Genomic DNA, 13,123 nt, shown 5'->3' on the forward strand with positions numbered 1-13,123 from the left:
AGAAAGGCATTTCCCATTGCTCCCCTCGGAGCAAAAACGGTTTTCTTCTTCTCTGTAGAAACAGATCAACCTAGACACCCCCCCCGCATCCCCCTCCCCACCTTGGGTCTCTAGACACTTCCAGAAGGAATCCTGTTCACAGAACAGACCCATAAGTTGGGTAGAGCCTCCCTCTCCCTCCCTCTTTTCCTTGGGCTGTCCACCCCAGTTTGAATAGAATGGCTTGAAGTTTTGATGATGATTCCCACTACACATAGATAAGCCGGGATTCTAAGCTTCCTGTGAAAGATCAGATGTTCTCTGAGCCATTCCCAGGTGGAGAATGACCAGATAACACTGTCAGTAAATCATTTTTGTCTCCGGTTTGCCCACCTAGACATTTTGAGTCTCACTGTCTCTTGCCCACTTCGTCCTTGGCTCAACTTCTCTGGGTGTCACCATTTCTCCGATCTTCTCTAGAGGTCTTTGCCCCGTGGCCCTGAGTCTCTCTCTGAACCACCTGAAATCTGATTTCTAACTCCTATGCTGTGCCTGGTATCCCTACAAATCACAAGACAGAGTGGAGTCCGAGGTCAGCTCCGAAGTGAACACTGAAGTCAGCACACAGAGGCTGGAGGAGTAGGCACTGGAGAGACTTGGGCAGGCTGCACCGGATAGCCAAGTGCTATCGCGCTTCTATCGCGCTTCTGACTGCCAGTCTCTGCCCTCCTCCCTGGTTAGGCAGCTGCCCCAGCACAGAGTTGCGGGAGGGGGCAGTTCCTGGCCCCAGTGGCTACCCTGGGGACCCCAAGCTCCGCCCTACTACACTCCTATTGGCTTGAGGCGCCCCCGCCCCCAGCCTCCCTTTCCAGCTCCCGGGCTTTTAGGCTAGCCTGGATAAATAGCCCCGGGCGCCTGGCTCTAAGCTAGGGGCCAGGACACCCCAGGACGCGACTGCTTTCTTCACCACACCTCTGACAGGACAGGACAGGGAGGGAAGGTAGAGGACAGCAGGTGTGCATTCCAACCGTCAGAACCATTGTCATTGTACTATTGGGGTTCAGGAGTGACAGAAAGTTAAGACGACTCTTCAGGCTTGGGTTGAGCGAGAAGCAGGACCCAGAACTGGGACATGGAGCTACTATCGCCGCCACTCCGGGACACAGACTTGCTAGGCCCCGACGGCTCTCTCTGCTCCTTTGCGACAGCCGATGACTTCTATGATGATCCGTGTTTCGACTCACCAGACCTGCGCTTTTTTGAGGACCTGGACCCGCGCCTGGTGCACGTGGGAGCCCTCCTGAAGCCGGAGGAGCACGCACACTTCCCCACTACGGTGCACCCAGGCCCAGGCGCTCGCGAGGATGAGCATGTGCGCGCGCCCAGCGGGCACCACCAGGCGGGTCGCTGCTTGCTGTGGGCCTGCAAGGCGTGCAAGCGCAAGACCACTAACGCTGATCGCCGCAAGGCAGCCACCATGCGTGAGCGGCGCCGCCTGAGCAAAGTGAACGAGGCCTTCGAGACCCTTAAGCGCTGCACGTCCAGCAACCCGAACCAGCGGCTACCCAAGGTGGAGATCCTGCGCAACGCCATCCGCTACATTGAAGGTCTGCAGGCTCTGCTGCGCGACCAGGACGCCGCTCCCCCTGGCGCCGCTGCCTTCTACGCACCTGGCCCGCTGCCCCCAGGCCGTGGCAGTGAGCACTACAGCGGCGACTCAGACGCGTCCAGCCCGCGCTCCAACTGCTCTGATGGCATGGTAAGGCTGTGACCAAGGAGGATGACAAGTGGAGGCAGCGCCTAGAGTATCTGCAAAACATTTCCAAGGCCCTTGGGGTGGGGGTGTCCTTTATGCCCAGATGCTCATGGTATCTGTCACTGGAGTCGCTTTGGAGACCCAGGGCATCTATGATTCTGCCAATTAAAGGTGTTATTAGAACCCTGCTGCGCAGACCCTGGGATACGCTTTTCCTCCTCAAATCCTTATTACCCTAATGCAGATTATTGTTCTTGGGTGACTGTCCACTCTCAGTTTGGCTCTGCATGGGACAGCTTCCAATGAGTGCTGGCTCCTACCTCCTAAATGGGGCTGCACCAGTCCTGGACCCGGCAGCTAACACTAAGGGAGTGAGGGAGGGGTGATGACAAGGAGTCTTGCTTGAGACCCACTCGGGCCCTATAGGCCTGACTTCGTCGTCCTTGCTATTCGCAGATGGATTACAGCGGCCCCCCAAGCGGCCCCCGGCGGCAGAATGGCTACGACGCCGCCTACTACAGTGAGGCGTCCAGCGGTGCGTATTCTCAGCTGTTCCCAACTAGCGGGCTCTCATCGGCCTTCCGTGTCCCCCTTGAAATTTTTCTCTGTCCCTAAGCTTGGTACCCTCTTCCCACCTCCACCACATAAGCACCCATATCTTGGGGTGACTGAGGGAAGCGTTGGGGGTGGGGAGGGGAAGAACTATGATATGCGCCTTCCTCTCCTTTTCCCTTGCAGTCTAGCAAGTCCTCAGTTTCCCTTCTACCACAAAGTTCCGTGCCTAGGGGCAAGAAACTTGAGAAGAGACTTAAGTTTGGATTATTAACCTTCCCCTCCCTTCACAGAGCCCAGACCAGGGAAGAGTGCGGCCGTGTCGAGCCTCGACTGCCTGTCCAGCATAGTGGAGCGCATCTCCACAGACAGCCCCGCTGCGCCTTCGCTGCTTTTGCCAGATGCGCCACCAGAGTCGCCTCCGGGTCCGCCAGAGGAGACATCCTCAAGCGATGCAGAACAGGGGACCCAGACCCCGTCTCCCGACTCCACCCCTCAGTGTCCTGCAGGCTCAAAGCCCAATCCGATTTACCAGGTGCTCTGAGAGGTTGGCTGCAGCAGCAGAGGGCGCCCGGTCTGCACTCATGGGGATGGTGCCCCTGGGTCCTTCATGCCCCCCCAAAAATGAAGCTTAAATGACACTCCTCCCAATTGTCCTTTCAAAGCCATTCTTCCAGAGGGAAGGGAAGAGCAGAAGTTTGTTGTCCTACATCCGGCCCCAAGGAAAAGACGAAGTCTGGTTGTTGTTGCTGCTGCTGTTGTTGTTGTTGTTGTTGTTGTTGTTGTAGTCATGGGGTTTTTTGTTTGTTTGTTTTGTTTTTCATGCGACTCACAGCGAAGGCCACTTGCTGTCCCTCACTGGGCCAGAGCTGATCTTTGAGTGGCCAGGACCTCTTTCCTTTCCTCACAGTCCCTAGCACAGGGTGAGCCTCGCACACTTAAGCCCTGCCTTCCACATCCCTGTTGTTTGTGGAGACACTGTTCCCACTTTCTGGAGCCCCCCCCCGACACCCACTCTTTCCCACAGCTTGCGGAGGCCACTCAGATCTCGGGTGTAACAGGTGTAACAACCATACCCCACTCTCTCCCTTCCCATGGTTCAGGACCACTTATTTTTTTTATATTAAGACTTTTGTAATCTATTCGTGTAAATAAGAGTTGCTTGGCCAGAGCTGGAGCCCCGTGGGCTGTATTTATCTCCGAGGCATGCTGTGTAGTGCAACAAAATCTTTGTATGTTTATTCCTCAAGCGGGCGAGCCTCGAGGCTCATTCGCTCAGGTGTTGGAAATAAAGATGCTAATTTATACAACAGTGGCTCTGGCTTTTCCTAGGGGATCAGAAAGAAACTCCACAAACTGAGCAGACTGTCTCCCAGCGACCCCTGTAGGTGGTAGAAGGGTAGCACAGAGACTGGGTGCTGCTGGGTAATGAAGGACTAGGCAGACCTCCAGCTGTAGGAGATTCCTGAGGCCTTGCCTGCTCCTCCCAAGGAAACCAGTGATTGCAGTGGAAAGGTGCACGTAGGCTGATGTTAGTTTAAGGATAAAAAAGGCGGACATGCTGGCTCATCCCTGCAATCTCAGCACATTCAAGAGGTTGAGGCAGGAGGATGGCTGCGAGCTGGAGGCCACCCTGGCTAGAAAGTAGAAACCCTGCCTCAAAACAAATACTCTCTTTAAAATAAAAATGAAAACTGAGTGCCGAGGAGGCTCAGTTGATAGCGCACTGGCCTAGCATGCACAAAATCCCGCGGCGCGCTCAGTCCCCAGCACCATATAGACCTGTTATGGCGGACACAGCTGCAGTGTCAAAGCCCAGGAGGTAGTACAGGAAAATCAGAAGTACATGGTCATGCTCAGCTACACAGCAAGTTCCAGGCCAGTCTGGGATACATGAATCCCTGCCAATAGATGGATTAATTAATTAAGATTCCGCAAGAATGAATCTGTCCAGAACCAGTTATTGTTGCTTTCCAAAGATCTCCTTTTAGGGACTCTGAAGTGTGTGCTGAGTTGAGAATGGTTCCCGTCCATGATGTGTGCAGAAGGCACTGTGGGAGCTTTTGGCCCTGGAGCCACACAATACCCTCCCAAGGGTGGAGAAGGGTGAGATGCTCCAGTGCAAGAAGAGACACCTACAGGGCCCTGGGGATGGGTTCTGAACCGTGTGGTGCATGCAAGCTCTTAAGAATAGTGGAACTGCACAGAGACAGCACCGTCAGGAGCCAACCCTTAGAATATCTGCCACTGTCTCAGCTCATCAGAAGGTGGAGGCTCAGAGCCTGTGGGGGGAGGGAGGGGCGCCTGGGACCAGCGTATCTCTAGAGCTGTGGGGCTTCCCTCAGGCTGTGTAGAGGGCAGGGGGAGGCCATTGGTGCAGCCGGAGTGCAAGGCAGGCTTTCTGGACAAAGTGCTATTTCAGATGTGTCGGGGGAGACAAGTGTAGGCAATGTACAATGGCTGTGAGGGACACACACACACACACACACTACACACACACATAACACACCACACACACACACACACTACAGACACCACAGACACCACACACACACACACACACACACACACACACTACAGACACCACAGACACCACACACACACACACACACAGGGACCTCTATTCTTCCCTGGAATGGCCTGGCACAAATTCTCTGTCCCTTTCACACTTGTCCCTAGGGCCTCAGTACCTCCTGTATTCCATTTGTATAGATCTCCTTGAATTCCCATAGGCCAGGTTCAAGACACAGAAAAGACACCTTCAAGAAGGACCACTGCATCCAGGGAGTGGGCTCTGTTTCCCCAACACCATCCCAGAGGAGCTGCTCAGAGATTTTCCATTACACTGATGTAATGGCCTCTCAGAGCTCCTTGGGGTTCCTTACACACTCCCTCGAGGGGTATGACCAATCCCTCAAGGGATCAGTCATAAGTTTGTCCACTGGACAGGTGCCAAGGCCTGTGTACTCAAGTGAAGAGACCACTGGATACACTTCCTCTCTTTGGTAAGCAACCAGACACTTGGTGTGGGGGTTGGGTCTTTCCACGGTTGGTCACATCACAGTCAATGACTGGACAGCAGAGGGAGCTCAAAGCTGAGGCACCACAAGCACAAAGGGAGTGAGGCAACATTGTGGGCCCACAGCTGCTCACGAGAAGGAGCTAAGGGACACGGAGACAAGACAGGACCCATGGGCCTCAGCTGAGCTGTGTTCAGAGGCCAGCAGGGAGTCCCAGAGGGATCAACACGGGGAAAGAGCAGAAATAAATCTGCATTTTTAAATGATCCATTTGGACTGGTAGAACAAACAGAAGGGGACAAGATGAGACAGATGTTCTGAGACTTTCCTGGGGAGATGTGAACATGTTTCACCTCATAGAGGAGCCAGCAGCACAATGAAAGATTTCATGCAGTTGGGCATGGCAAAGGAATGAATACATGTTACTTACAGGAGAGTTGGAAACTTGTGGGGAGATGCACAGTGAAATCCCGCCTCTAGAAAAAGGTTTAAAATCCTCTTTTATATATATTTTTGTGTGTTATGTATGAATGTGTGTGCATGCATGCATTGTGTGTACACATGCACATGTGTGTACATGGATGTGGACAGGTGTGTATTGTGTACATGTGCGTGTATGCATGTGTGTGTGTGTGTGTGTGTGTGTGTGTGTGTGTGTGTGTGTACCATTGTGCATGTGGATGGTCAGAAGACAACATGGAGGGATTCATTTTCCCCTTCCAACACATTGGTTCCGGGGACTGAACTCATGTCATCCACTTGAGCAGGTGACTTTACCTACTGAGCCATCTCACCAGGTCCCAGCGTTTTTTTAAATGTCTTATATACTTCAGAACTTAAAAAAAACCACCTCTATTTTATGATTAACTATGTGTCTGTGCATGGGTATTTGCATATGTGGTCAGGTGCTCAGAGAGGCCAAAGGCATAGGACCCCCCCCCCCCCGTGAGCTGAAATTTCAAATAGTTATAAGCTGCTCCCATGGGTGCTGAGAACCAAACTCCTTATATCTTAGCTATCCCTCTAGTCCAGTGGTTCTCAACCTTCGAGCCACAACCCCTTTCACAGGGGTCACCAAGGACCACCAGACAACACACTGTGATTCGCAGCAGTCCAAACTTACAGTTGTTAGTGGGGACCGCCACAACATGAGGAACTGTACTAAAGGGTCAGAATATTAGGAAGGTGGAGAAGCGCTGGTCTAGCCCCGCTAATAGGCTTTAGATTATATGCAGCGGTGCCGGGAGGGTGTGTGATCTGCTCAGGGAGGGGTGAATATGGATACTGTGAGCCTTCCTGCCTCTTTCCAAGAGGGAATATTTGCAGGCCTATCACCAGAGGCCAGCTGTACGACTTCTCGCTGTTGTTTTTGTTTTTTGTTTTTGTTTTAGCACAGGGTCTCCCTTTATAGCTAGGCTAGCCTGGGACTCATCAGGACCCGAGCTGCCCTTGAACACACCATGTCCCAGGCTGCCCTTGACGTCTCAGCAATCTTCTTTCTTCATCCTGCCTTGGGTCTGGGGTTACAGGCGTGAGCCACCACACTGGGCTTTGCTTTGTTGTTATGGCGACTGGTCAAAGTGTTGGCAATGACCCTTCTGTCAAGACAAATGGAGCAGCTGTACTACAGAGGCTCTATCCAGAGGCTGCTGGGGTTGCTTGGGGTTGTGACTTGTGTCGTGTTATACTGGAGCAGTATCTGACAGCAGTAGCCTTCTTCACAAATGCTGAGAGAGAGACAGAGACAGAGACAGAGACAGAGACAGAGACAGAGACCACCCCAGCAGCACACTTCTTCCAATAATGCCACACCGCCTAATCCTTTCTAAATAGTTGCACAACTAACTGGGTACCAAGTATTCAAATAAATGAGTTTATGAGGGCTCTTCTCATTCAAACCATCAAAATAACAAACATATACTTAACATTCACACCCAGAAGCTAATGTGAGAGATAAGAGGCTAAGGCTTCAGGTCCCCACTCCTGCATAAGCCTCTCCCAAAGCCTTGGGAAGAAGCCCTAGTGGCCTAGGTTTGGACTTAATTTTCAGAATAAATTACTTTAAGCAATCTGTTATGATCATTGTATATTTCTCTTCTGGCTTATTCTTGTGTTGGGTGACATTTATGAGCATGTTGAAGTCATAAATAAATAAATCTCCTTGAGTGGAGTATTCTTTTTAATGGAGTACAAAACAGAAGCGATACCATTGAATGGTGGAATAAATTAACGCGATTCTGACACCGTGAAGATGGCTGCATCTAAAATGTATTTAGAGCATTGTTGTGGTTTGAATATGGAGACCTTTAGGAGGAGGAGCCTGGCTGCAGTATGTCCCTGGGGCGGGGGGGGGGGTGTGCCTGTTGGTCTTACAGCTGACCTGATTCCTGACTGTGGATGCTTTATGGCCAGTAGCCTCCTGCTCCAGTCGCTATGCCTTCCCTGACAGGATGGACGGTATCCTCGAAGTGGAAACCAAAATAAATCCTTCCTCCCTTGAGGTGCCTCTTGCCAGGCGTTTAGTCTCAGCAGTGAGAAAGTTGATAAGTGTAAACAAAGAAAGGCATAAGGCTGGGCTGTATGTCAGTGGTGAAAACTATTATTATTATTATTATTATTATTATTATTATTATTATTATTACCTTTTTTTCTTCTTTGTGAGTTTCACATTATGCCCACCAATCCCACTCATCTCCCTGCCCCTCCATATCCGCCCCTGTCCTTGCAACCTTTCCCCCGCCCCCGCCAAAAGAAAAAAATTATGGAAACTGCATTTTGTCACAGTGTGTCTCACAGTCTACCCTTTTGCCCACCCTTCTTCGATTGCAAATGTTCATTGCAGTGAGTCATTGGACTGGTTTGGGGCCTCTGGCTTCTGCTACACTGTCAGTACTGGATCCTCATGGGGACTCCTCTCAGCTATCCCGTTGTTGCCCTGTGTCATGAAGATCCTACAGCTTTGGATCTGCAGGACCAGCCCCTGACATGCTTGCAGTTCATAGATGAGTTAGATGGGGTGGGACAACTCAAGGCCCTGGAGCTGGGCCTGGGTGGTAGCTGAGCTGCTCGGCTCACCCACTGTGCCATGCCCACACCATCAGGGCATGCTCCCCAGCACTGTCCAGTCAGCTCATCTAATGCCATAGCAGGCAAAGGGAAGACCCAGCTCCCCCGCTCTCATGCCCTCTGGGCCAGCCCACTTGCACCTATGCCAGCAGGGCCAGTTCTATTGCACTGCCCAGGTGAGGTGCAAGACCCGTGTCCCTGAGTTCTGCAGCTGGTGAGGGGCAGGGCCAGCTCTCCTGCTCTCCTGCCCTCAGAGCCAGCTCTCCCAGGATGTCCAGGCATGAGGTGGGGCCAGCTTTGCAGAGCCCTCAGACATCAACACGGTCCCAAGCAGTAGCCAGACCAGGGATGTCCGCCTGGCCTTTGGCGGTAACAGACCCAGACAGGGGAAGGGATTGTCTCTGGCATAGTCTGCCCACCTGGGCACTGTGGAACCTGACTGGGGGGCGGGGCGTCATCTCAGGCTTCCTCCCTGCTCAGGCGGAGTGGCAATGGGCTGAGGGTTGTCTCTGGCACAGTCTTCCTGCCCGGCTATGTGGAGCCAGGCTGGTGGCTGTCTCAGGCTTGCTCCCCACCTGGGCACCATGGTGTCAGACTGTCAAAATTAAAAAAAAAAAACAACCTTTTTCTTTTCTTTTTTTCTTTTTTCTTTTTTTCAGAGCTGGGGACCAAACCCAGGGCCTTGCGCTTGCTAGGCAAGCGCTCTACCACTGAGCTAAATCCCCAACCCCAAAACCAACCTTTTTAATGGACTCTTGATCTGGTTGTTAATCCAGCCAAGGGGTGGGGGAGGAAAATATTTTTTGCTGATCTAACACCAACAAGACAACATAAAATTCATAAGCTGCCGCTGTAGCAAGACCTCAACATCAGGAAAAATTATTGGTGATTATCAATTAGGCACTATTTAAAATTATCGTATGAGAAAATCCAAAACCCTTTGAATGCCCACAGCCCACAGAGAAAAGAAACTTGAAATTTTCCCAAATATGACACCAATCTTGACAATGTCTGTGATGTTTCTGCTATAGGTGTGAGCCTGGACCATCCTAAAATTATCAATGCCACAAAACAAGATCAGCCGAGTTGAAAGGTTGCTCTACTCTCTGTGCGGAGAACAGTGTAACAAAAGCTAGAGGAGTTGTCTCGGAGGTGGAAAGAGCGTGCACCTGGTATAGGTAGGAAGACGCAGCAAGAGGGGAGAACACAAGAAACACCAGAGGAGCAGGACGGGGGTAATAACAGGGTGGTGATTCAGAACAAGTCTGCTTGGTTATTTTGTTTCTGTTTTCTTGTCTTAGAAACACTTGAACAGCCCACAGACAAGTCATTATTATCTTAAATTTTTACATCTGAAGGCTGGGAAGATGCCTGGTCAGTGAAGTGTTTGCCTCCTCTCCCGAGGACCTGGGTTCCCTCTCTAGCACCCACATCAGAGCCAGGCACAGAGGTGTGTGCCAAGGGGTTATGATACACCCCAGTCTTGGGGGGGAGCGGAGACAGGAAGGTCCCTGAGGCTCGCTACTCTGTTAACTTAGCCTAATCAACAAACCCAAGGATCAGTGAGAGCACCAGTAAGAGGCTCAAAAAGTGAGGTGTAAGTGTGCTCAGGCATGAAAGTGTAGGAGTGTGTGCATGAATAAAGGTGGGTGGGAGCGGGTGCACACATGGAGGTGTGTGGGAGCGGGTGCATGCAGAGGAGCCAGAGGTCGTACCCAGTGTCATCCTACCTCCACCTTATCGTACACACATTTGGACTGGAAATTTCTCTTTGTGGGATTGCTGATCCTTTTTTTTTTTTTTTTTTTTTTTTTGGTTCTTTTTTTCCGGAGCTGGGGACCGAACCCAGGGCCTTGCGCTTCCTAGGTAAGCGCTCTACCACTGAGCTAAATCCCCAGCCCCTATTGCTGATCCTTTTAAAGGTATATCAGGGCCTGTAAGACCGCTCAGTGGTCGACAGTGCTTTTAAACTGAAAGCCTCAGTCTGATCTTTGGAACCCTCAGGGTGGAAGGAGAAGACTGATTCCCACAAACCGTCCCCTGACCTTCGCATGTTTGTTGTAGCACACACACCAAATAAATAAATGTAATGTTTTGAGAAACGCCTATTCATGTTCTGAAGTTCAACTGAAGCATCTCAGGAAGGGAAAAACAAATATCACATTGTAGAAGTTTTACAGATAGCCAATCAGAGGCCAGCACTGACTATTTATAGGCTCCTGGTCACCTGATCCTTTGTCGTCTCCCACTGTTTTATTAAGATATAACTCATGAGGTGGGGAGATGGCTCCGCAGTTGAGAACACTGGCTGTTCTGGTAGAGAATTCAACTTACGTTCCCAGCACGCACATGATGGCTCACAACCATCCTTAACTCCTGGAGAGCTAATGGTCTCTCTGGCCTCTACAGGTACTGAGTACATGCTGTGTACATAATACATACATACATACATACATACATACATACATACATACATACATGTGTATGCATACACACATAATTACACATACACACATGCATACACATACATGCATGTATGCATACATAATACACACATGCATACACACATACATGCATGTGTGCATACATACATGCATACACATTACATACACACATGCATACATACATGCATGCATGCATACATACATACATGCAGAAAATGCTCATATACATCCAATAAAATAAATAAATCTTAAAAGTATTTTTTTAAAGGTAAAACTCACATGATATAAAATCTGCCTCTTCAATTTTTTCTGGGTAAGGTGGTGCACACTTGTACTCAAGAGGGTGAAGCAGGAGGATTGCCGTAAGATTGAAGTCAGCTTGGGCTACAGCATAAGACTCTGTCTCAAACAAAACAAAACAAAAAACAGAAACAAAAACCTAGTGAATAAATAGATAAAACCAATAATAAAGTTCATATTTCAGTGGCTTGTGCAACAACCATTACCACTGTCTAATTCCAGAACATTCTCTTATTCCCTAAGAAACACGTGACCATAAGCAGTTTCTCCCCATTTTCCTTCCTCCCCCAGCCCTGGATACCGCTAGCCTATTCCCATGGCTCTGCCTGTTTAGGAGGCGGGGTATTTTATATGAATAGAATCACATGATGTGTGGCCTTTTGTGTGTGGCTTGTCTCACTCAGCAGGTTTTAAAAGTTTATCCACATGGCACATGTTAGGACATGACTACCTTGTATGAAAAGAATGTCACATGGGAATGTTGCATTTTATCTACTCCAGTTGATTGGGCTACTTCCAACTCTTAACCTTTCTGAGCAGTGATTCAGTGAACAGCCTGAGGCTTGGTCTAGAAGAGTGTAGTTCCGATTCTCTTAGGTATGTTTCTGCCCTGGCTAATCTTACCAGCTTCAGGCATTTTGAACCACATAAGAGAAAACACCCTGGGGATGTCTATGAGAGTTTCCGGGAAGGTTCAGCCAAGGGAGGGAGGCCACCTTGAATGTGGGTGGCACTATTCCAATGCTGGGGTCCCAGCACAGAGGCAGTGTGGCCAACCACCTCCTGCTCCTGCCACACAATTGCAAGCCCAAACAAATCATTCAGTTGCTTTTGCTAGATATTTTGAAGAATGAGCGGAAAACTGATATCGTAAATATGTCCACATCCCTGGCAACACAAGTTGTTGCCTTGAGTTGTTGCAACTGTCATCGAGAATATAGATTAGTATAGAATGTAGTTTTAACTCACGCTGTTAACTACCTTTCCCAGTCTGACTTAAGGTCATTTCCACATCCTCTTTCCAGTGTGGTTATGCAAACCACTTGCCCAAGTTTGAATCAGGCTGTCTTTTCATTGCGTGAGGAGAGGTTCTTGCTACATTTTTCCATCCTCGGCCCTTATCAGCTTCATGGCCTACAGGGAGCTCTCTCGTTCCGCTGTCTTCCCAATTTCTTGAATTTTCATTTCCTTTGAAGCATGAATTTCTTTTTTCAGAGAAACTCAACTTTTGGTTGTGTTTTTATATCATATATCATAGCAGGAAAGCATTTCCTACCTGGGCTTTGAGAGTCGTATAGTTTCAGGTCTTGCATTTTGGAATCTGAACCACGGATTCTAATTTGTTTTGCTTTGTGTAGATTTCCAATTGCTCCAGCTTCATTTCTTGAAAAGGACATTTCTCCCAGAGGCTGTCCTGACACTCTTGCCAAAACAAAACAAAACAAAACAAAACAAAACAAAAAAACAATCGCCCATAACACCATGGGTTTACTTCTGGCTGCCCAGTTCCACTCCATTGGCTTATGTACCAATCTTTGTACTGGGACAGAACAGTTTTGATACCAGAAACTTTGTAGTCAGTTTCAAAGTCGGGGGATGGGGGTGGGGTGGGTCTGAGTCCTCCAGGTTCAAAAATTCCACAAAATTGTGTGGAGATTTTGCTTGCTTGGTGGCTTGCTGTCTTGCTGTCTTGCTTGGTGTTTTTATCCAGTATCAAGCATGGTGGCATGCACCTCCAGTGCCGGCTTCTTGGAAGTGGAGGCCTGGACAGCACAGAGAGATGCTACCCCAAAGGGGGAAGTGGGCACGCTGCTTTGTGTGTTCTGGACAGCACCTTTAAAGGGCGACACCCACTTGATGAGAGCCGTCCCCTGTGTGCACATAAAGAGCTCCCTGGGGAGGAACAGGGCGGTTCTTAAGTCCTCTTGATGCAACCCATCTAAAATTCAGGGCTGCATTAACTGAGTCTCATTCCCCACAATTGCCAGTAAACGTGACCGCTGGGT

The 13,123-nt window shown here is 49.7% G+C and overlaps 1 protein-coding gene across 1 annotated transcript; it reads left to right on the forward strand.

The window, feature by feature from the left end:
- The first annotated feature begins 901 nt into the window (after positions 1–901).
- Myod1 (myogenic differentiation 1) lies at positions 902–3,612 on the forward strand. The gene is made up of 3 exons (NM_176079.2): positions 902–1,738; positions 2,192–2,270; positions 2,581–3,612. Exons 1-3 carry the CDS (start codon positions 1,112–1,114, stop codon positions 2,829–2,831), a joined length of 957 nt encoding a protein of 318 aa, NP_788268.2. The 5' UTR covers positions 902–1,111; the 3' UTR covers positions 2,832–3,612.
- Positions 3,613–13,123: the final 9,511 nt, after the last annotated feature.

Source organism: Rattus norvegicus, chromosome 1 (assembly GCF_021556685.1).
Source record: "Rattus norvegicus strain SHRSP/BbbUtx chromosome 1, alternate assembly SHRSP_T2T, whole genome shotgun sequence".
In the NCBI taxonomy this organism is placed as follows: Eukaryota; Metazoa; Chordata; class Mammalia; order Rodentia; family Muridae; genus Rattus; species Rattus norvegicus.

Bases quoted from the DNA above. Each gene is read 5' to 3' on its own strand.
- Myod1 (NM_176079.2), top strand. From the start codon at position 1,112: ATGGAGCTACTATCGCCGCCACTCCGGGACACAGACTTGCTAGGCCCC. The intron at 1,739-2,191 runs GTAAGGCTGTGA...TGCTATTCGCAG, and splicing joins CCAACTGCTCTGATGGCATG to ATGGATTACAGCGGCCCCCC. The intron at 2,271-2,580 runs GTGCGTATTCTC...CTCCCTTCACAG, and splicing joins CTACAGTGAGGCGTCCAGCG to AGCCCAGACCAGGGAAGAGT.